General features: G+C 39.2%; 2 protein-coding genes across 5 annotated transcripts in view; one reads left to right on the top strand and one right to left on the bottom strand.

Moving 5' to 3' along the window:
* The window catches only part of LOC124161049, a 49,092-nt gene that overhangs the window by 16,738 nt on the left and 7,605 nt on the right, over positions 1–24,749 (top strand). For 2 of the 4 annotated variants that reach the window (XR_006865307.1, XM_046537209.1), the window contains exons 2-5: positions 12,150–12,263; positions 12,351–12,516; positions 21,621–21,751; positions 21,836–21,919. Coding sequence is in view for 2 of the 4 variants with exons in the window: in XM_046537209.1 (XP_046393165.1) it covers positions 12,150–12,263; positions 12,351–12,516; positions 21,621–21,751; positions 21,836–21,919 (495 nt within the window). In the remaining 2 variants the exon portion in view is untranslated. Of the gene's footprint in view, positions 1–12,149; positions 12,264–12,350; positions 12,517–21,620; positions 21,752–21,835; positions 21,920–22,267; positions 22,466–24,749 lie in introns of those variants that run through there. The other 2 variants (XM_046537210.1, XR_006865308.1) reach the window with 2 other exon arrangements.
* Positions 9,460–24,749, bottom strand: part of LOC124161047 (NAD(P)H pyrophosphatase NUDT13, mitochondrial-like) — a 34,087-nt gene continuing 18,797 nt past the window's right edge. The window contains exon 6 of the mRNA XM_046537207.1: positions 9,460–9,782. The gene's annotated coding sequence lies outside the window, so the exon portion shown is untranslated. The remainder of the gene's footprint in view (positions 9,783–24,749) is intronic.

Consider the following 24,749-nt stretch of genomic DNA (forward strand, 5'->3'; position numbering starts at 1 on the left):
GCTGTAGTTTACAGAGAAATTCGTTCCAGCAAAGATATAGATGAACTAACGAATGACCTTGCTGCTATCCAAGCTTGGTGCGATGCTTGGCAGTTAGAATTAAATTTGGAAAAATGCGTCGTAATGAATTTCTGGAAGAAGAATAACTCCCTACAGCGTAACTATGTCATTCGGGGCGCGCAGTTAAAGGCAGTTGAATCTGTGAAATATCTAGGGGTTAGACTCAATAATGATCTATCGTGGAATAAACATATTCGAGAAATAACCGGTCAAGCTAATCGTAAAATGGGTTTTGTTAAAAGAATATTAGGAAAGTGCGACGACAAAGTGAGAGAAATTAGCTACTTTTCCCTCGTTAGACCACATTTGGAATACGCTGCCAGTGTTTGGGACCCTCATGAAAAAGGCTTAATAACAGAGTTAGAACGCGTGCAAAGAAGAGCTGCCAGGTATGTGAAAGGTCGTTACGATAGTCTTGTTAGTGTAACTGACCTCTTAGATAAACTCGGATGGGAATCTCTGTCGGACCGTAGATTGAAAAATAGACTAAACCTTTTAGATAAATTCAAGAGCAGTGTCTTTTCTGACGAAGTTAACCATATCTTGCGGACGCCAACGTACTACGGAAGATCAGATCATATAAATAAAATAAGAGAGATAGATTGCAGAACAGACAGATTCCGAATGTCATTTTTTCCACGATCAATAAGAGATTATAACGGCAGCAATGGAGCGCGTAAATAGATTGCATGACTTGTAGTGTAGCCTACTAACCTATGTAAAACTTACTGCATGTTTCTGAATTTCTATTCTATATTCTATTTCTAACAGCATATAGTAGTATAATTTGTTATTATACGGGACGTTTCTTGGACGGTGTGGTGTGCATGTGGGAGTCCAAATGCATGCTGCATGCTGGTGATTGATCACCCCCTGCCAAACACCCTAGAGGTGGCTCGCAGGGTAATTTGTAGATGTAGATGTAGATGTACGTCTTCTCGCTGGGTTAGCATCCTCTCATATGTAGCCTTAATTTTAGACAAGGCAACAGACCTACAGATCCTCCATGAATTCCTTCCATCCATTATATATTTCTTCATGCTCGGATAGTATCTTCCCATCTTCAGCCTTAATTTTTCATGGCTCGTCACCTTTTGCCGCAACTAACTTTGGCGTATAACTCGCCTACCTCTCCTTTCTTCAGACACTTTTCCATTTCCTCACACTGTCTTTTCCACCAAGCCTCCCTTGCTCTCTTACAATTACTTTCACACCGTAAACGATTGTTTATTTGCCAATACATTCTTTTGCCCTGCTCTATGTCCACGTTTTTCCACTTCCTTCCCTCCTTCATTTCTTTTACCGTTGCCTCCGTAATCCACGGCTTCTTTATCCTTCTACTGTCCTCGTAGCCAATTGACTTCTCCGCCGCTTTGACTATTCCCGTTTTAAAAGTATCCCACCCTTCCTTCACAGTCTGTGTATTTTCAATCCACCGTATACTATTTTCCACTAGCACCTAGTATTCTCTCCTCATACTCCCCTTAAAAGCCTCTTAATTCCATTCCCTCGCCTTCCTAAGTTCCTCGCCAAACTTCCAAAGTTTTTTAAATCATACGTATATTTCATAAGCACCAGGTTGCGGTCTGATTCCGCATCCGCTGTAGGGAAGCTGCGAGAGTTTTTCACACAATCCCTAAACCTCTGTCTTACCATGATGTAGTCTATCTGATATCACCCCACATCCCCTGGACTTTTCCATGTGTACTTCCGTCCTTCATGATGATTGAACCACGTGTTTGTGATGAATAGCTTGTTTCTCCTGCAAAATTCTGATGCCTTTTCTCCCATGTCGTTCCGCCTTCCCAATCCAAATTCTCCAATTTCGTTCCCATCCCTTCCTACCCCGACTGAACCGTTCCAGTCCCCCATCATTACTACATTTTTCTTACCCAGTGTTTCTTTAATAATTTCCTCGAGCTGTTCATACACCTCATCTACTTCTTCCTCCCTATGATTGCTAGTGGGCATGAAAACTTGAACCAACAAAGGATTTATGGATCGCACCTCAATTTCTACCACCAGAATCCTATCGCTTACTTGGTCTATACCTACCACACGCTTACCCATCTTCCCGTTAAATATTAAAACTACCCCAGTACGTAATTTTATTGGTAAAAGTTCAAGGAAAACAAACAATAACTCTCGTAAGATCTTCATGGTGTGGTTTTCTGGAGTTCTGTCAATTAAATGGGGAATAAAACATTTGGAGGTTCTGGAATTTGAACCCAGGACTTTCAGCATGCGAGGCAGACACTCTACCACGAGCTACCCCTCCCTAGCTTTCCTCCCCACCACTGTGTATAACCCTACACCCATCACTCGAATTTCCCACCCATCCTTCCACCCCACTTCGCATAATCTTAAGATATCTTTCCTCTCTTTATCCATTTACCTTTTAATGTTTTCTGACTTCCCCGTCCTCATCATTGTCTTCACATTCCACGTCCATACATTTATAGCCGACTTCTTCTCCATATTCTTGGTATTCTTTTCTTCTTTCTTCATTGCTGCTGCTGTTGATGGTGGCAAGTCTCTGCAAGGATTTCGCATGTTGACGACCCTGAGGACCTTGCCGACCTCGCTGCCGTGAACGGCACCCGCCCTTTACGGACGGGTTCCGTTCGATGATTTTCCGAGGCTCATTTGCTAGTACTCCATGTTTTCGGGGTTTCCTCCTCCCATTCCAACAGTGTTTTTTACGTGACTCCATCTCGTGGACTACATTTCGTCCGGCTGCTTCCCTTCGACCTATCTGGCATGGGGGCCCTTTCGGGAATAATTCAGAATTAATACCGCCAGTGCAGCTTAAGGGGTCATAGAAACGCGCAAGCCTTTCCACTGTGAAAAGGTTGTAGCCCAAGGGAAAGGGATTTTCCGGTAAATAGAAAAAAATTAACAACTACAAGCGACTTGCCGGTGAAGACGCAAAGCATAATATACGTGTACGTACTTTTTCCTCATGGCGGAAAGAAAAACATAACTACATGAAGAATCGAACTTACCTGCGGCTCAAGAGCTGTGCATTGGGGCGGATAGGAAAAATCGATATTTTTCACATCTAATTAGTCCAATGAAAAACAGTTGAGGGAATGATCAAAAATAAGGACTGAAAAATTAGTGAACCCCTGACCCTCGCTCAAATGCCATTAATGGGGAGGAGGGTCAAAAATCGAAAAATATAATATTTTATGGTCTCTCTCAATAGATTTTCCCTCCCTCCCTATAGAGCAGCCATCATGTTTCGTTTCGTCCGCAGGTCTCTCAAAATGCTTCTTTATTTGGAGGAGCTTCATGCTTCTTCTAGCCCTTCCACGCACAAATATCACGTAATTTGAAGGGTACTAAAAAAATTGAATGAGTTTTTTTTTCAGTGTAACTCTTCTTTTGGTCAATTCGCATTTTTCCGAAAATTTTAGTGCTTCCTATGGCACCACAAAATCCATTTAGTCACAGAAATTATGGAAGAGAAGCGCATCTCCAGAGTTCGCACACCTTTATAGCAACTAGGGTAGCCTCTTCATTGACCGTAGACTACTTGCGTGCGTTCTCGGATCTAAAAATATCGCGAAAAATACAAAAATATTTCATCACTCCCATTAAAGTTGGTAATGTCGATTTGTTTAACGCTGACGAGACGCCAAAAAAAAATGGGACAAGTTTCACAACAAATTCTATTTTACCTTTTACCATCGGCCGATTTATATTATCAAAGATGAGCGCCATCCTAGCAGCACACGCAGGATGCATTTTGCTGTATTCGGGGCGAGGGAGGGGGAAAGGCGAAAGGGAAGGGGATACGAGCGGTTGCCGCCCCTTTATCTGCGACGCTGCGTGGGCGTTGGAATATTTTCTTCGAGGACGCGCACTCGAATAGGGTAGTTTCCTTCATCAAAGAAAACGATAGGCATTGATTGCGATTCGTTACCCACCATTAGTGTATTCATAATACACAAATTATTTGGTTTTAGAAATACCGGTTTAGTCGAATGGCAAGGGTCAAATTTTATCCTCATTTGAAAAAGGCCAGATTGGCGCCCATGCGATTCCACTCCGCGTGACGTCACAGGGACCTAGTTTTTACACGAGAGGATAGGAGTTATACATCGTCTGAGGTTACCAATGCATGCATGAGGCACAGAGCTCAGGGAAACATGTCTTAATAATCACCTATTAAAACTGGCTAAGGTCGGAAAGTTTTCTTCGTTTGATAAGGTATTAATAAACCTTTTTTAAGCCAAGCGCTACCATTCAGCAAGGTACTCAGCTATCCGCTAGCATCCTGCGTCCTATCAGCGCTCAGAGCCTCGATCAAGGTCACTTCACAAGGAGAGAGGGGGAACCAGAAATGCGTCGCACGGACTCTCCTACTTACGCGTCGCGTTTTTGCGCGCTTGAAAATTTTCACTTTTCATTTAATCGCGAAAAATAGATATCGTCATTTAAAAATCTAAAAGCGCGAAATACGTACTCCAGGAGTAATAATCTTTCGATTTAGGCAATAAAAAAATAATAGGAAACCACCCTATTTGGCATTTTGTGACTCTGATAGATAAGTCAAAATACATGAAATGTTTGCACTTAACCCTTTCGAGACGGCGGAGTTTTCGTCTTAGCATGACTGCTGTACTGAGCCCCAAGAGACTCTTCTTTTTCGTGGTACGGAGCATTTTTGGAGGACATTCGTTAAGAAGGGTATCGAGGAACCCGTCCCACAGTGGGGCCAAACCCCACTTTAGACGGACAAAAGTCAAAAACTTTTACTAACTACCCTAAAATATTCATATACATGTTTTAGAGACCGATTTAATGAAATCCAATGTTAAGTTTTCAATATTTTCGATTTTTAAATTTTTTTCAATTTCATTACTTTTAGAATTTTAAATGTAACTTGATTAGTTGTAAAAATAGATTATACATAAAAGTTTAAAATAATAAAAATAAAAAAACTTCACGTCAATAATCCTGGTGGTCAGAAAAAATCTGATATAAAATTTGCAAAATTGTTTTAGCAATATCTTTGAAAAAACCATTATACTTAATAGAGATTAAAATAAAGATTTGCTCTTAAGTTTGTATGTTACCATTTTCCAATGAGCAAAGAAATAAAATACTGCATGGAAGAGGTAGTTTTAACTTTCAAAAATAAAATACAATAGAATATGGTTTATTGCTCGTAGAGAGTGAAAAAGTACTGAATTGGTATTCCGGAATCGAATAAGTACACCTCAGTTGAACGGAAATAACCTTTTTGAGCACATCATTCACGACAGGGTGGGAGCCTCGGGAATGGCCTCTCTACATTTCAAAAATCTCTGCCCTTGTGTAGAAAACTTCACCGCTTGTATCTATGAGTAGACAAAATATATAATGCAATCAAATTTGATTTATTACAAAATAATAATATCTTAATGGATACTATTTATATTATAGTTTACTCGTTGCTATGCGGCCATAGCGGCCGGATGGATTCCCTTTCGGCTTGTCATGCATAGCTATAATCTTTTATCATAAAACTCTTTTTGCAACTCGATGGCAGTTGATTTCTTTTACATTATTTAGCTCATTCTTCAATTAATAATGTACCTAAAAATCACGTTACGATTCCGTCCGATTATATAACTTTTCTCGAATTAAATAAAAATTTTCATCGTGAAAAATCAACGACGTTCCATTCATGATAATTAATTTCTCCACGGCTAATTTCTCCAAAATATAAATAGTAAAAGCAAATTTATATCCTCCATACTTATTCCAATTGATTGCAAGTTAAAAAAATTTAATAAAAAGGGCCAGTGTACTGTAATCATAGTTAAAAATCGACCGTCTGCGACTGCGGAACCAGTGCTTCGCTTTTCTCTCACTTTGACACTTATTTCTACGCGAAGATGCACACATACCAACCCGTGAAATACACTGTTATGCAGTTCAAGCATCCTATTACCCAACCTAATATTTAAAAAACCCCATTTCAAACTTTCATTTTTGGACTTTTGTCCACTTAAAGTGGGGTTTGGCCCCACTGTGCGTCCCCGCTGGGACTCCGCATTATCTCGGACTCTGAGGGTGCGATTCATAGACGACACTGAAATTGCTCACTTTACAAAGTCTCTCTTTACGGTAAAGTGAGACTTTAGCTAAAGTTCGTTTCAGAGTCATCCCAAGGATCTCACTTTATAAAGTGGCACTTTAGCTCCTAAAGTCTCGATCATGCATTGAAATATTTGAGTGTTGGCAATGAACGCTGCGAAAAAGTGAAGAAAAAGATGACACACGATATTAAATGCGTACTTGTTTACATGTTTCTGGCGATTGGGTTTTCATGTTGTATTTTGCTAAGATTTATTAAGCTGTATTTTCTCGTTTTCTCATATTATGTGCAAATGTAAATGAATACTGCGTCATTGAAAGCTTTTCCCCACTAGCTTTTTTGTACGTTAATTACTGAGTTGGCTGAATAAAAGCTCACTTCGTGCATTGGTAATGCCCTTCGATGTTCCCAGCGAAGTAAATATTCAAATGCTGATATTTTCACGTCATTTTATGATAATTTTCTATGATTAACTGCATACGGTTATTTGGACTACATGTTAGTCGAAGTTTGATGGTGTACGTTCATTGAAGGTGGGTGAAATAGTGAAATTCTCTCGCGTTAACTTGAAACTACCAATTAATTTGAATTTACCGATCAGTGGTTGTCTCAGTTGGACGCATATTTTGAATGAGGTATGGGTGTTTGTTGAATTCTTTTGTGCTTACCAATATTTTAATTCTTGGAATGTTGACCTAAGGGGTTATATATTCTAGAGAAATGGACGAGAATGTACAGTCAAGAATATCTATATCATCAAAACCAATGAATGAATGGCCACGCAATGAAACATGTTGAATGTGAGAATGGACTTATATCAATAAATATCTCTTTGTCTACTTTAAAAGATGCCTCGACATAAGTGAATACCTAACCCGAGTATCCATTCACGAATTTTGCAGTAAAAAATGTCTGTGATGCTGTGTAAATAACATTTCATAACAATCCTACATCCTCGAGAAAACATTGCTTTGATGCTGATAATATGGCTATGAAGGAAAGTACGTTTTACTTTTTATTGCTGCCTTTCATGACGAGATCTTATATCATCATTGTAAACATGCAAATGTATAGTCGAAAAACGAAACAGAAACTCGACTCTAGTTTCAAAATCACAGAAACATGTTAAGCGTGATATGGAGGCATACGGAAAGAGTACATTAAGCAAATATTGAATGAAAACGCTTAAAATGCAATGCAAGGTGTCGAAACTAGTATTTGGCTGGCCAAACGATATGAAAATCAAGTCTTTGTTTACGAAGGCTATTGACGCCAATGTAAACAGAATTTTGCTATCATATTCAAGTATCTTTAAGGAAAATTCTAGAATATGAACGTATAAATAACCTAAGAACTTAACAATTAACTTGTATATAAAATCAACATAAATTATGCCAACCTGTTCAACCACTAACTGTGTTGTAATTATCACACGACCGATAGAGTTAAACTTCAAAATATAAGAATTGGGTCATCTCCATCAATACCGACTCGATATATATTCAGGGAAAATACATATATTACTTGTCTGGTTATTTCTTGAAACGCGCCAGTTTGCTGCCGTGTTCTCACCAAAAAATTCGTTCATATTCATTTCCGTAACCCAAATATCTTAATATTTCAACTTCAATAACAGCCGGTGCAGCCATATTTATTCATCCGTAAAGGACACTTTAGCCCTAAAGTGAGCTCCGGTTGGGCACTTTACGGTAAAGTGACGATTCGGCCATTTTTCCTCTAAAGTGGCGTTTATGAAACGGAAAAAGCAGACTTTAGCCCGGCTAAAGTATACTTTAGCCTAAAGTGCCGTCTATGAATCGCACCCTGAGAGTAGTTGTGCTCCCTCCTTTCCAGGTTTACGACCATACCTGCGGCATTGGTTGGCGGTCAACTTATGTAATGCTTATATGTTATTCAGCCGCAGACCTTGGATTGAATTCCTCATTTTTCCTGAGCATTGTGAAATTTTGAGCGAGGTTACCGTCATAAAAGGGGGAGGGCTAGAAAACGTACATATACGGCTTTCGTTGTCTTGGTCAGGAAAAACTCACACGGAAATATACGGCTTTCGTCTCCCGAGTCAAGAAAAGTCCACACGTATATTTACGTCTTTAGTAGGGAAAAGGTTAAGACAGTAACTCTGAAAATCTTCAGTCAGGAGTTCACCTAGTGGTTTCAAAAATTTCAGGCCTTATTTTTGATATTGTCACTAAACTTTTCCCATTGGACTAGATGTATTTGAAAAAAATCGATTTTTCTAATCCGCCCTACTGTGCATGCTAACCACTATAGGGATGAGGATATAAGGCATAGGTACCAATTTAAAATGTAATTATATAAAAAAAACTCAGCTGCTGGGTGCAGGAAAAAAAAAACAATTCATTCAAGGTCCACACAATCTCACATTTATGATAATTAATTTCTGTTCTGATAACCCTATGAATAAATTATTGATACCAGAGTTTTCTTTGTGGCATATTTTTATCCTATGTCACTATTCATGTAAGAATATGCTTCTTTCTGACGAACGTGGTTTTATATTTATTTTATAATTATTTGAACAGTATCAACGACCATATAAAGTTTACAATGGAGGTGGAGGAAAATGGAAAACTTCCATTTTTGGACATTCTTGTGGAAAAGAAGAAGAATGGAACATAAGGGCAAGCAGCCTATCGAAAACCAACAGCAACAAATCGATACCTGCACGCCCTATCTCATCATAACCCAACCCAAATAAATGGACTGGTCAATACCCTGAATCACTGCTCCTACACGATTAGTGACCAAAACAACTTTCCCAAAGAAAGGCAGAAACCAGAGGCCATTCTGCGGGGAAATGGATTTGATGACAGAATTATTTATTTATTTATCAATTTATTGTCCAAATACTGCATAGTTTGCCATTTTATAGTGGCACAGTGTAACAAACATAAAAAGCACAACACAATCAAACATAATAAATTTAAATAAATAAGAATACATTGAAGTATACTTATTGGCCTTAAGAGTTTCTATTAAGTTAGGAAAAAGTGCGGTTTGTAAAGGAGTGGTTTGGAAAGGAGAACAGGTCAATGTGATCTGGAAGGGAATTTATGAGGGGATAGAGGCGGGAGAGGAAGGAACGTTTGGTCAGTGATAATCTGGGAATGGGCACATGGAGGAGTGAATGCATTAGAGTGGGTCTGCATGGAACTTTAAAATTTAGATTGGAGACGAGATCGGGACAGTCTATGGAAGAGTTTAGAATGTATCAGTTTTAAATCAGATTTTAGGATTAAATTTGGAATATTAGATATAGAGAGAGTGTGCAAAACAGTATCAGCGGACATATTGCGAAGATGAAGGGCTCTGCACTTAATTATCTCACGAACATTTCAAAAGGTCATGAAAAAATAATGAATGCAAAAAAACACAGCAGAAGCCACAAACTCCCCCTCTTGTAATCGAGTGATAATGTCTGACAAGGAATTCAGAAGACGTCTACTGAATTCCTTGTCAGACCTTTGGGGAGAGCTACATCAGCATAACAGGTAGATTGATGAAAACACCAGAGAGAAATTAAACTGGGGCGGTTGGCAAAGTCCGGGGCAGATGAACACTCACATCAGTGCTGGATCACACAATCGACCTTAAAGAAACAAAAATTGTTGACAAAGTGAAAGCTTTCATACAGAGACTCGTCAGAGAGCCAACGAAATAACAAAAGAGGAGAAAGAACAATTTTAACAGGGACACCGGCCTTAAAATAAGTTGTACATGGCCACCAGTAATCTGAAAAAACACCTACTCCTCCAACCTACCACTTCCACCTACACAGCACACTCAGTGGAATTAGTATGGATGCCATGGCAACTGTAATCCATGGAAATTCCATAATGGAAATATCATGGATCCATGTGGATTCCACATGGATATTCCATGGAAAGTGCAGGCAAATATCCTCTAACTTTCATTAATCCATGTGGAATCCGCAAGGAAAATTGTCATAGAATCCATGAATAAATCCATGGAAAATTTTCTCATCTAATGCACACGTAAAATTGTCATAGAATCCATTTATAATCCATGGGAAATTTTCGGAAGTACATAATCCCCATGGAAAATTGTGACGGAATCCAAGGGTTTACCCAAGATCAAAACTGGAGGGGGGCAAGCCGAGGTTGTTCAGGTTGTAACACAGAAAAGGTTATGGAAACTAACGTTTCAAAAAACATATTACAGCGCTTTATTAGTTATTGAAATTATTTGCTCAGAACAAATATTTTTATTTTAATTACATGTATTTACTAATATCAATTTCCTTAGAATTAAAGAGAATTTGTGCAAAACTTTCATTGAACTAAATTTACTTTTTCTTCTGGTTGGGGGGGGGGGGGGGCCCAGTGAGAAATGGGTGGTGGAATCCACGTGGAACCCACGTGGAATCCACGTTGAGTGGTGGATATTTGGTGGTGGTGGATATTGAGTGGTTGGACCCACGTGGAATCCACGTTGATTTCAAGTGGATTTGTGGTGATTATCATAAAATGTTAAACAGAATTTCTAATTTGTGAAACTTAACTCTCTGGTGACATTGCGTCATTTATCATCCTGAACTCATCAAACCACGCTAGTTATGTGAAAATGTATCGCACATTCTATTTTTATATAATTCGTGGAAAGGCAGCCATAAGAGCACATGAAAAATCGTAGACACATATATAGAAGGTTTAGATATAGAGTGGTTGAGGTTTTAATGGTTTTAGGACAGCACCTACTGCTGTTTTAATTTTTCCACCAAATTTCCACGTGGGTTCCACGTTGATTCCACGACCAAAAACATGTGGTATCCACGTTAATTCTCCACGTGGGTTCCACGTGGTTTCCACCACCCATTTCTCACTGGGGGGAGGGAAGGGAGCAGATGCCCCACTCTGCCCCCTGCTGGGTACGCCCATGACAGAATCCATGTATAATTAATTAATGAGCTAGATCCATCTTCCCATCCCTTGCACAGTTACCTATATATATGAATTAAAAAACCATACCCTTGAAAAAGTGACCAGCATAGGTCAGGAAACATTGGGGCCACCCGAATATTGACGCAGCGACATAGCCCAAACCCAGTGAGAAATGGGTGGTGGAATCCACGTGGAAATGTAACGTAGATACCACGTGTTTTTGGTCGTGGAATCAACGTGGAACCCACGTGGAAATATGGTGGAAAAATTAAAACAGCAGTAGGTGCTGTCCTAAAACCATTAAAACCTCAACCACTCTATAGCTAAACCTTCTATATATGTGTCTATGATTTTTCATGTGCTCTCATGGCTGCCTTTCCACGAATTATATAAAAATAGAATGTGCGATACATTTTCACATAACTAGCGTGGTTTGATGAGTTCAGGATGATAAATGACGCAATGTCACCAGAGAGTTAAGTTCCACAAATTAGAAATTCTGTTTAACATTTTATGCTAATCACCACAAATCCACTTGAAATCAACGTGGATTCCACGTGGGTCCAACCACTCAATATCCACCACCACCAAATATCCACCACTCAACGTGGATTCCACCACCCATTTCTCACTGGGAAAGTTATATTCAGTTTTAAATTTTTTGCAACAAGGTACATAATTGGCCATGTGCGTTAACATGTTATGTGCATTAATTAATTAATTAATAAAGTAAGGCCCATTCAAAAGGACGAGGAATAGCTGAGAAGCAGTGAAATGCTAAGCATGAACTCATGATTAACAATAAATGCCATGGGAAAAAATTCTCCTGGACCTTCAAACATACTAGCCCATTAGATATTTTGTAAAAGTAAAATTTTCCCAAATTTAACTTTATATATATACATCACTGCAATGATTTTCAACTCAGTTTCTCAGTTTTAGTACACAATAAAGCTAAAATAGCGAGCAGATTTATAATCCTTGTCTTATTGTGTATCCACTTTAATTGGTAAAAATTGCTATGAAAATAATTTTTAAAACTATCTTAATTTCAGGTCACAATGCAAGAGACTTCATAAGGAAATGCAGGGGAAATCACAGATCCTTGAATATATAAAAAATGAAACGATTCAAAATAAGCAAATACAAAACACATCAATTTATACATTGTGGGTGAGACAGGCATAAAAGTCATATCTAAGAATTTCCATTCAACCAAGGTAAATGCTATTTGATAACTCTGTGTTTATTTTTAGGCTTCAAGCAGAAATTAATTTCCTCGACGAAAGAAGATTATGTATAAAACATGCTCTTGATTCAATACCTGAAAATACTGAACCCTACAATGAACTTAAGGAAGACCTGATGGAAGTTGAGACTAATCTGTCTGATCGATTGTCATTCAAGGAAGACATTGATTCGGTAAGATGTCATCATATTCTGGTACTTTAAATAATCCCTATTAAAATTTAAATTAACCTTAATTTGCAGGAACACTATGCATAATGCAAATTCTTCATCATATTATTCGCTACCTTTATTTTAAAAGTGAAGGTTGAACTGAACCCTAGATATTTAACAACTATTTCAAAAGTACAAACTGAAGCAAACCGTGACTGATAAAGGGTTTAAACTTGTATGTGGTTCAGATTCAGAAGTGAGGGTGGCTGACTGAATCAGGGCGGGCAGGCATCGGGTAAGGCATAAAATAATTCTGTCCATCGCCCCCCTCGTAATTCTACATGTATGCATACGAGATTATCAGGGTTGTGTTTTAATACTTTAATCAACTAGCAGCACATGCTGCAATTAGAAACATTGACTTACACCTCTTAGCTTCCTAACAGGTGCAAGTCAGTACAAAAACAGAAGGCACCTGAAAACAACTGATATATTAATAATGTAACAGACTGTGTGTTCAGAGTTCCATAATTGTTGGAGTTAAAGAATGGTCATCAATATTTCAATCACTGAACCTCGTGAATGATGAGACATTGATTAGTCAGTCACAAAAAGTTAGCAGGCTTTGGTTAATGAGTTAGATAAAATATGCACGAAATGTGGCTTGAGAATTAATCATAAAAGTTAGGAATCTTTGATAATCATCCAGCAAGGAATGCAAAGACTAACATAAAATAAGATTCACATTAGCAAAGAAGACTTTCTTGGGTACGAATGATCTGATGAGAGGATCAATATGTAAGAGTTTTAAGGAATTCAATTATATGGTCTGCAAATTAGATGAGGATGGATACAGTAGTAAGGACATCAGGAAGTGAATTGCGTTCGCAAAGGATGCGTTCATGAACAGGGAGGAGCTTATGAGAAGATCATTCCGCAAGAACATAAAGAAAAGTTTAGTGAAGAGTCTAATTTGGAGTTTAGCGTTTTATAGTGCAGAAACATTGACACTTAGAAAGGAGGATAACAAAAGAATGGAGGCCTTCGAGATGAAGGTGTGGAGAGGAATGGTGGAACAGGGTGATGTGGAGGGAGGGGTAAGTGGATCAACATGTAAGGGTTTTATGACAAGGCTAGTGATGAGTCTTATCTATAGTGTTGCACTTCGGAAGGAAGGATGAGAGAAGACCGGAGGCATATGAAATGTGGGTGAGGAGAAAAATGGAGAAGGTGAAGTGGATGGAGAGGTGTAGGAATGACCAAGTGATTGATATTGTGGGTGAGGAGAGGCTGCTTGTAGATGAGGTACGGAGGAGAAAGATTGTTTGAATGAAATACTCAGCCAGGAAGGGATGCCTAAACTATGCTGGAGGGAAGAATGTTTGGTAGGTGAGGGGTGGGGATTAAGAGATTAGGATATGTGGGATAAAAGAGAGTAGATCTTAACATTAATTGAAAAGGAAAGTCTAATTTTGAAGGGGAGACTGGATGGGTAATTTGCAGATTGCTCCATCTAAAACTACCTTAAGGGGATAGGATACATCGGGAGAACTCCGCTGCAACGGTCGCTGGCATTTAGTTCCGAAAGCGACCGCTGCGTTTGAATTGGAGGGGAAGTTGACTGGGTGGAAGGGGGACTCGAGAGCGAAGAAAAATTCATGGTTGGGGAGAGGGACTGAACTCCCCTTCTGCGGTGTCAGATTTCGGTCCGCTGGCGGTCGGGATCTCGGATAACCTATGCAGACCCCACGGAGTTGTTTGTGTTGTAAAAAAACTCTTGAGGCCCAAAAAACTCTTTTTGTGTTTTTTGTGTTACTTTAGTTGATCCGCCCTTCGGTCGGTCTCTTTTTCTCTGGATAGTTCCCGCATTGAATTCCGCTCGCTTTCTTCACGGTGTCCCATTTCTATTCATCCTGTACCCCAATGAATGCATCGTAAATAAGATTGCAGTTTATAATTTATAATATAAAAATAAAATAGACCGTATGACTTGACTTATTCCACGCCGGTAACCAATATTGCACAATATAATTAATCGAAACGAGAACGCGAGAAATCGTGTATCACTTTTGTTAATTGCAGTTTCATTTTTCTCTCTACCGTTTGTTGTTGCAATCCTTCACAAAATCCACGTTTATATTACTTCAATACTCCGTTTTATTGCGCACTTCAATTATAATTTTTTCCTATGATGGCAACGACAGCATAATTTTTAGTACAGCTGGGAGGAATCCTAAACTACCTCTATTTCGAAAGCTTCAACTCCAAGTATGAAAGGTGAAAGTATGTCTTAAAATTCGAAAATTTTTACAAGTGGTCTAATTCATATGATACATATACGTGTTTATGATTACATTTATAAAAATTCATACAAAGTTATTAAATCTCAACTCCCCTGGGATCATGCAAAATTAATTTTTTCTTAACTTTGAAGTCTGTAGCGCTGTAATCGGCACTGAAGCTGAGGAATCATGATATCCTCATTTTTTTATCTTACTCGTTTGAAAATGCCCGGAGAAAATTAATGTCGCGCCGCAGCACGAAAAATTTCGACTCGGTTCACAATTGGTGAAGGGTATTCAGAGGTGGAATTAGTAACTTCATGTATTGCGATCTCATTACCCTGTAAGAATCCCATATCTAAAGGCCGTTTTACAGGGTACACGGAATTGCGCAATCTGACGTACGTGCGAAGGCGCAATCAAAATTGCGTCGTGTAAAGCGGTGAATTGCTAGAACACATGCGAGAATGCGTGGATGCGAGACGGTAAAATAGCCACTGTTTTAATTTCGTTCATGCATTCGCGCAATTCCGCGCCATTTTAGAAATTAATGCAGCTCTAACCTGCGCAATTCCGTGCCTCGTGTAAAACGGCCTTAAGGCTGAAGCCGGAAACTTTTGATGCGCGCGTGACTCGATAAACAATGCGGTTCGCGCGGCTGAAAGCTATTATTTATTTCGATGTATGTATAGCATATTGTAAGCACTAATGGAAGTCGCACTTAAATTTGTTACAATATTAATTAATTTATAAAATTGGTCGAGAAAAGAAAAATGCGTCTTACTCAGCCATGCCATAATATATATGCGATAATCCAGGAAAAACCAGTGGCCGGGGCAGAAGGTTGCTGTTGGCCGCACCGCGATATACAGGGATAAAATATTACCATATTTAGTCTCCAGGAGGCCGGTGTGCAAAGAGAAATGAAGGGTAAAAAGTTGAGGGAAAGTATTGATTAAAAAACATCAACTCCGGTAAAATTATTTATTGTAACCAGGTGTATTCTGGCATATTTTAGGCAACATAAAGTTCAGGTAAAACTCTTTTAATTTATCCACCATTGCTGTGGCCCAAAACTGCTTTCTGTCAATTCTGTCAATTATAATCCCATGAGGAGACCACACAATAAAATCGCAATATTGTTTATCCCATATTTCCAGCTGTCCCTGTACTTGATAAAAATATCTGTTTCTCCTGCGTAACTTATATTTTCCTTCTTTCACTTCCATGAAGGTAGCTCTTTTATTTTTAACTCCTTCCTCAGGAGTAATATACCTACAATTATAGGGGCACTTGATTTCAACCAAGCCTTCACCATCAGATATTACCCCATCAGGACTAGCAGCCAAAAAAGGTAATTTGTCATCAACAAAGAGACCTGCGGGTAAAACTTTATATTTGATTGAAGACTCATATTCCCTGATGGCAGATTTTTCGTTAGCATTTCCCCAATCTGTAGCCTTGTTTCCTCTGAAAGAAGGAAACAAAATATCGTCTGCCACTTTCTCCCTAGATGTTGTGGGCCTTAAATTGCAAATACGGCCAAAGAAAGAGGCCGTCAACCTTTTCCACATTCCCGCCTGCCACGTCGCATTGAGCATTTGCTCTCGTGTTTCCCTCTCCAACTTTTCCCTTGAGGTTTTATCCATTTTTAGTGATGATAGGAAATTATTCATGGAATCTTGGCTGGCCAATGCGATGTCACTTTGTACATCAGGAACAAGCCCATAATGTTTGCCTGGTCCCTCAATTCGCAGACGTTTCTTTTTTGAAGTTTCAGAGAATTCCAGTCGTCGCTTTCTTATGTACTCCCTATTCCTTTTGGAGGAAACAGAATTTTTTTGGGCATTCTCCTGGGCTCTTGCTCGTCAGTCCTTTATGAATTATGCCATGTACATCATCTTTCACATTGAAGGCTACCGATGCAATGGCACACCTAGTTTCATAGGCCCCCCTTAAACATAAATTTAACCTTTTCCCTCCTACGTACTTAGCTACATAAGAGTTGTAGGACTCCGCAAGATTGTTCGTCACGTTATATATCAAACTAGCGGAGTGACGAGATAATAGACTGTTGGCATAGATGATATCCTCCCATATGCCGCAACTAATGAAATGAGGGACCAAGTTTTCCTCTCCTTCTTTGGGCCCTTTGCAATAATATTTGCCACATTTATTATGGTCACCAAAAACATGATTCGATCCTTGCTCTATGTCCTTCTGTAGGAGTTTGACCCTTTCCGACCCAGCCATTTTCGCTCTGAAGGAGATTGCCCCGCTCACAGCTACCCTCAATCTTTGCAAGTTATTGTTTATTGTTCTCCTGTACCCAACGGGCACTGCCCCTTTTGAATTTCTTGGCCGTCGTGCAATATCTTGCAGTCTACTGCTGTAATTTCTAAGTAGGTGGTTGACGCATTCTACTTTTTGCACTGGTAAGTGCTGCCCATATGGCATTTCCCTAGACAGCCTTTGCATTATGCTACTATCACCATCACCTGTAATAAAGAGGATTTCATTACTTGAGAGCGATGTTGTTTGATCGTGAATGATTTCATGATAAAAATATATTAAATATTCAAGTTTTAAAATTAACTTCCAACTTAAGTATTGAAAGAAAATGAATGCATATAGCTTCTAATGAACAAATATTTTATGCACATTAGCTACGTAAGAGTTGTATGACTCTACAGGATTGTTGGTGACATTATATATTAAACTAGGGGCGTACAAAATAGGAGACGGTGAACTACATTAAAATGCGTTTTTCAATTCTGTGAGTTTGCGTTTTCAAAATTATGTTCCGAGTAATTCAACCTAACCGAATCAACAAATCCACCAAAGTCTTATTGCAATTACCTATCCGTTTTTTCCAAATGATCCTCAACTCTGAGAAGGCAATCGTCTACGTCTGATTGCTCAGCTCGTCGATATTCATCCTGTTCCTTAGGGTCCATTTCTCCACCATGCCAATTGCTGCATCCAGGCTGAGGTGATGATGGCCTAAGGGGAAAAAACGAATTTTGAGAAAACGAATTTGCTGACGGTGATGTAATTTACACGTTAATTATAATTAGCAATTAGCGCTCCATTGAATATTTCTGAACTATTATCAACTAAATCGTAGGTATAAGATTTAATGTAATTATTTTGCAGCAATATTTACCTTTCCACTACACCTGTTCCGGAACCCAATGGCGATGATTCTTCGGAATGAACGCTTCCGGTTTCAACTGCTACAAAATAAATGTGTAATAAGGCTTCAGGCAAAGGAGGGAATATTTATTCTCGTTATTTTTCTTGAAGCTTAAATAATTGGTACACTATTAATACAAGAGAGTCATTTTTTAAACGCAAAATGAATTGAATTTCATTGTGAAATTACCTGCTTCCTTAGGTTTTGGAGGGTGATATTTCCTCTTCTTCGGCTGATAACACTTACGATATCTCCACTTCAGGTAAGGAGTTGGTTTTTCCATAATCTGCTATCCACAATCAATCTCGACACTGACCCATCGAAAAACACAGGTGTATCTTGCTCTCGTAGCACGCTTGAACTCTCCAGCCTCCCGAAACAAAATATTTTTTTTCTCCGAATATGACGCCCGACGTAGTGGAGCAGTGTGAGGGGAAGGAAGGCAAGGGATTGGTAGTGGGGGAGAGAGAGAGGGGAAGGAGAGAGACCGCCAAAAAGAGGGGAAGTGGAGGTGGGGGGATCCTTCTCTGGAAGACGACAGCGCCAGGTCCCCGCCAGCGCTGTGATAGACGTCGAGCCGTAGAAAGGCCAAAACATCCATCACGCTCAAGAACATAACGCGAATCTGGTTGCATGCACGCTCTACCGGTATATATATTTGAAATTATGAAAGACGCAGCCTTGACTCAAATGTTTGATCATCTCTGAGTCTCAATTTGGAGCGGAGTAATTCTCACGAGAAAAAGGCGATTTTTTTGGGAAGTTTACAATTTTTTTCTCCTAATAGGTTTTTACGTGTGCAACTGTGAAGACATACAAACCAAGGCTACATATATCCTATGTTTTTTAGTGGAAACAGTTCCTCGTTACATGAAAAAATGGCCCCCTAGCGACCTAAATGGTAGCTTGCTGCAACGGCACTTTTCTGGCGTGGTATCCAGTCCCCTTAACTGGTGGATTACTTTAACATGTTCACTGCTCCTTCAGTCATAATGACTGAACTTACTTGAACACATACTTAATCTTCACACTACTTGGTCATCATGACCAAAAAATTAGTCATTATTTTGGCCTCTAATAGAATGCTAGAAGGTCACAGCTATTTTGGTGCAGCATATAAGACTTGACCAACACAGCACACACAGCCGAATGCACATGAAAACTCAAATTGAAAGGATCCAATTATTATAATGAAAGGAAAATGAAAAACGCTCTAGTTCAATGGGTAAATTCATCTAAAAATCCCAAACAGAGAACATGTTAACAGTAATAATTTATATCTTTTAGTTTATTCCAGTGTGCTTTTATTTAATTTTTGCTACTTTTTTCTTTAACTGGTGAGATTTTAGGCAGTACAAAATATCAGAGTGCAAACAATTAGGCACCAGAGATGTATTTACAATACAGAACACTCACTAAATATAGCACTCTGATTTGCACAGCCAAACATTAGAATAGAAATATTTTACCTAAATCAATATGCATACGAGAGTTAAAATATCTTCAAAAAGAGAGGATAATGAACAACAGCTCAAAATGCCCAGTGCCGGATTTGCAGATATGGCCTAAGTTCCTGAGGTCCTCGTGATAATTTCCTGTTCTAATCAGGTATTAATATCCCAGTTTACACAATGTGTTGCGGAAACATTGTTGTGTTGTGTTGCACGAGGTTGCAGGAGTTGCAGGAAGCAGCTAGGCTTTTGGCAACATTTCTGCAATTTCTCAATTACGTAGCTGATACACTCATTTGGTCTGAAAAATTTTATAGCGTAATATTTTAGCCAGAGGATATACATATTTAGATCCAATTCATCCTATTCGTAAGACACTGATTGCATGTGAGGGTGGAATGTTCACTAGGTTGCAGAAAGGTTGCGACATGTTGCCGGTCGCTTAGCGGAGTGTTATTTGGACATAGTTTTCCCCAAACATATGCTCAAATATGTGGTTTTCTAAAGCATATTTTCATCTTCTGAAGTAAATTGCCTCTCACAAGAAAAAAAATTTTCAGCCAATTTTGACGCACATAGAAAATTTTGAAGCATACAAGCAGGGGTGCAGAGTACACAGAAAACCTGCATATGAGATAAAGAAAGGAAAGATGGCACAATACCGATATGTATATTTGGTGCATCGAAAATATCGATATTTACATATTCAAAACCAGGGGCAGATCCAGGATTTCTTTCTGGGGGGGCAAAAGCAAGGCCATATCCAAGATTTTGTTCTGGGGGGGCACAAGGATACCTCGTTATACAAAACGAGCGCAATGATAATGGGACCATATTAAAAATCTTGCATTGCATATTTTTTAAGGGTCTGGGGGGGCTGTGCCTCCGTGCCCCTCCCCCTAGATCCGCCTATGTTCGAAACATCGAACGAGTTGCTACTCCGTCTCTCTCCCTCCAACGCTTGCATTTTTCGGTGCGGTTTTGTGCTCTGTGAATCTTAAAGAGGCATAATGTGATAATAATTAAAAGGCATATTGTGAGTATTATTTTGAAGGGCTGCATAAATGTTGCAGGAGTTGCATAAATGTTGCAAATATGTTCACCAGAGGTTGCGAATACGTTGCCATTACGTTGCAAAAAACGTGGTAGAGAGGACTATTGACAGGTTTGCAATGTTGCGATTACGTTGCAGCAACTCCATGTTGGTTGCAGTGCAATGTTTTTGCAAAGTTTTCACAACACTTTTGGTTTACAGGGATGAGAGGGGGTGCCTCGAGCCCCTAGACCCCCCCGGAGATAATAAATGGAGAAATATATTCGATAATGGGTTTTTCTATGCCAAGAGGTAATGCATCCCTTTCTTGTACTCAGTCCTTGTTTGCATGTCCTCCTCGATTTCTAAAAAAAATCCTCGTACTGCCTTTGGGTACAACTATACCTATATATTACAGCACATAAGAGGCCAATGAGTGAGGAAATGCACATTACAACTCATATTCACGTATTGCTTCTCTTTTACATTCTCATTACCTATGTAACTTATTCAGGGCCTTTGTATGCCTTTCTTCCAATCCACTTGTCCTTCTACGATTGTCTTAATCGCAGGCCTACGACTATCTTAATTGACCGATCTTCATGAAACTTCTACGATTGTCTTAATGTATCATGATATGCCTAGGTTAGTTGTACCACCTTCTACATACTTAGGGTTTCAAGAAGACTTTTCTGCCACTCCTCTGTAAGGACTTCCTTATCTCTCACTCAGTCAATCCATTTCATATTCATCATTCTTCTGTTACTACCTCATTTTGAATTCTTTCACTCTAGACTTCCCTCATTCTCTCAATGTCCATCCTTTGCTGCCATGAAGATTCATATGCTCCATACATAGTATCTGATTGTTTTCTGGTGTCTATGATTTTATTCTCAGCTGTAAGTAGATTCCTTAGGATGGAGCAAGTTCTCTTTGCCTGTGCTGACCATTTCTTTTCACTCCATCACTCCATTCACAGTTTCCTTGATAGGAAAACTCTTTGAAGCTGTTGTTGTCCCTGTATTATGTTGGTCCTGATCTCCTCCCATTTGCTGCATCTTAGCTTTCTTTGTATTTAATGTGAGCTGATATTAGGTCATTTATCAGAGTTGTCATAAAATGTTTTAATTTGTTCCTCATGGGCTTACTCTCTTCTTTTCTAGGGGTATTTAAAAATATCATCTTCAAACCGATGTAAACAAACAAAAATCATTTTTGATCTGAGGAAAAAACAACCATTGCATCATTGCCCTCTAGAAAGTTTTATTGAGAAAACTCCAATTGAAGATATATTGTAAGTATTCTTCTTATTGTATAGTTTTAATCAATATTTTATAGAGCTTAATTGTTCAAAATTCTTCAATTTTTCATCTTGTAGTTGGAAAGCCTGTTCCCCTGACCAGAGAAATAAATTAGATGAAGAGCTAAATAAGTTGAAGGACATTTATCCTCGCAAACCTGTGTAAGTATTCCTCTATGAAGTAAATCATAGCTGACTCCCGATTATCCAGCTATGGTATATCCGTGTTGCGGATATTCCATGCATGATTTTTTAAACACAATGTAAGGGTGTCGCTCGACGTCTCGTGCCAGCTCGGTTCCGCTCTCGGTGTAATGGAAGAATCGCAGAGTCACGTTCGAGTGATGGGTCCAGTATCTGAAACTCATAACACGTTGCAACCTCTCGCGTGGGATCCATCCTCGTGCATGACTCTGACACCTTACTCCGATTAACAACTTGCAACTGGCTCTCGTGTGGGAATTGGTCTCCGCGTATTCCTCCAACACTTTATGCCGTAACACGTTGCAGTATCTCGGCGTGGGAAGGCGTATGATGTGCATGATCATGCGGCCTTTTTCCGGCCAATAGGAGGACGCTGAGAGGGTCACGAGACGGACGCGACACGGGAGGAAGCCTCTTGGAGGGAATAGACTGGGGAGTCTTACTCTGTAGCTCGGAGGGGGAGCTTGTACCTGTGCTAGTAACAATTAAACGTGTGGAACCAGACTTGTCATCTCATTCTGCCTTCTACAAACCTGGCCCTTCCTATAAGCTTAGTGCTTACAACAACTATTTTCCTTTTTAAAAGAAAACAAAATATTGAAAAATCATGAATTGACAAAATATTTCTTTACCAAATGAAGTTTTTTTGATTGTGAAAAGTGTTAAAATTAGTTTAAACCCATTACTTAATACCCTGTCTTTCAAAAATTTTTCCCCTGGTTTTGAACCCCCCCCCCAAACGAAACTCCTGACTACGCCACTGACAGCACACTCCCGATAATCCGGGCTAATGATGGGGAGAGACGGCACGAATAATCGGAAAACACAGACAACCCAAACTTTCACTTTAATGTCTTGTAATGCTCAGAATTTACGTAAAACAATGTATTATTACTTATGCAGTTATCATGTTACCTTAGAGTGCTTTCCGGACTCATTGAGAGCTTTCTTCGTTAGTTCGCGATCTTTTTAGTGGTGATTACATGATTGTACTCGTTTTATTAATGCACTATATAAGGCCTGGTTTCGAAAACCACACATCCGGATCCGGATCGTTACGTGATTGTTTCCCAGCGTTCAATTTCTGTTGTGCGAGGCTATGGCGTAAATAATTCGGAATTATTCAGAATTTAAATTGATCAACACCAGCATTCTAGTTGCAATTGATGATTTATTTGTTCATAAAACATTAGGAACATATAATGTATGTCGTCCTAAGAAAATATACCCCTATATAATATATGCCGCATGACGATTCGTTTCATGATTATAACTAGATTTAGCTGGGAGAATTCTGCTAACATTATGGTAGACGACTCAATTGAATCATCTATATTAAAGTTTGCATCATGCTTAGATTACTGCTGACCACAACATATACAGTACTAAATTTTGCTTCATATTTTTTGTACATGATAAGGGTCAAGGGAGTCGGCCCAAATTTACACAGCAAGTACACGTGCAAAAATGGGCGAATTCTAGACTTATTCCTTACACCAAATTTCGACGTAGTATACACGATTTATATAAATTATAACATATTTATATAAATTTCATATATAAGCTTCAAAGAGTTTTCCTATAAACGGGGAGAATTTCACTCGTGTATACGATACACGAGTAAAATTCTCCCCGTGCTGTATGGGCCGTGGCTTTGTGATCACAGATACAGAAAAGTGATTTGCACAAATGCTTCAAAACCACTGCTTGACGTCGGAAACTACTCTGTCAGACAATGCCACGTAGTTGCCTCTTGCACAAGTTGCCCAGGTTGCAACTGCTGCGGGACGTGTATCTGTGATCAGGGAGCACGGTCGCTTGCTTCAAGGCTTGGAAAACAGGAACACAGTGCTCCCAAATGCAGCTATTTGAATAATAAATTGTATTTAAAGTTACTTCCATGTATTTGACTGTTTCAAATATCTATACTTATTAGTATTTTTTATCTTAATGTATGTCATCTCTTGATATGTTTTCTATGTTAAGGATGTCAATTTTTGAACATTGGATAATTGTTAAAAACATTTCATTTGTAATACGTTAAAAGGGCTAAAGCTAGTGAAATAAATGTATTATTATTATTATTTGAAAACCCTACTGCATTGCTTGCATTGAAAACCTCTCAGGATGCCAAAAGAAATTTCCACAGAGTTTACAAAGACCCTCCTTGAAATCATCTCTCAATCAACTGTTGCCAAACCTCCACAAATCCCATTGAAAACCTCTTCATAGCATATTTGAACAGTAAATAACATCTCAACATGATCAGACACAACAGAAAACTTCAAGCAATTCTCTTCGAGACCTCTACAGACACTTTCAGGGTCATCCTTCCACTCCTCTAGGAATCGACTGTAACAAAATCTCCATCAATCCTGTTGAGAATCTCTCCATAGCATTGACGAATTAATGATCACATCATTCGGTGGCTGGAGGGATTTGAATTGGATTTTTGGAGAATTTTCACTGTTTCCAAATATCTTCCTCAATAAATTCCCTAGGGGTGTGGTCCGTTGAACGCTACCAATGCTTCGGAGCGCCACCAAGCGGTCCGTTATTCGCTACGGAGCGCTACAGGTTAGGCTGTGACGTCACGGCAAACGTCATACACCCGTTTCCCGCCTCGCTCCGGACCAGCTCCAGACGCTCCCCTGAAAACTTGGGTCAGCGGAGGAGCGAGTCAATTTTTGGCGGAAATTCGAAGGGAATGCACTGAGGCAATGGAGAGTTTCATCACGTTGCAGATGATGGACGCTGAATGGGGACGCCTTTCTCCTATATAAGTGAC

This window comes from Ischnura elegans, chromosome 6, assembly GCF_921293095.1.
Source record: "Ischnura elegans chromosome 6, ioIscEleg1.1, whole genome shotgun sequence".
Classification (NCBI taxonomy): Eukaryota; Metazoa; Arthropoda; class Insecta; order Odonata; family Coenagrionidae; genus Ischnura; species Ischnura elegans.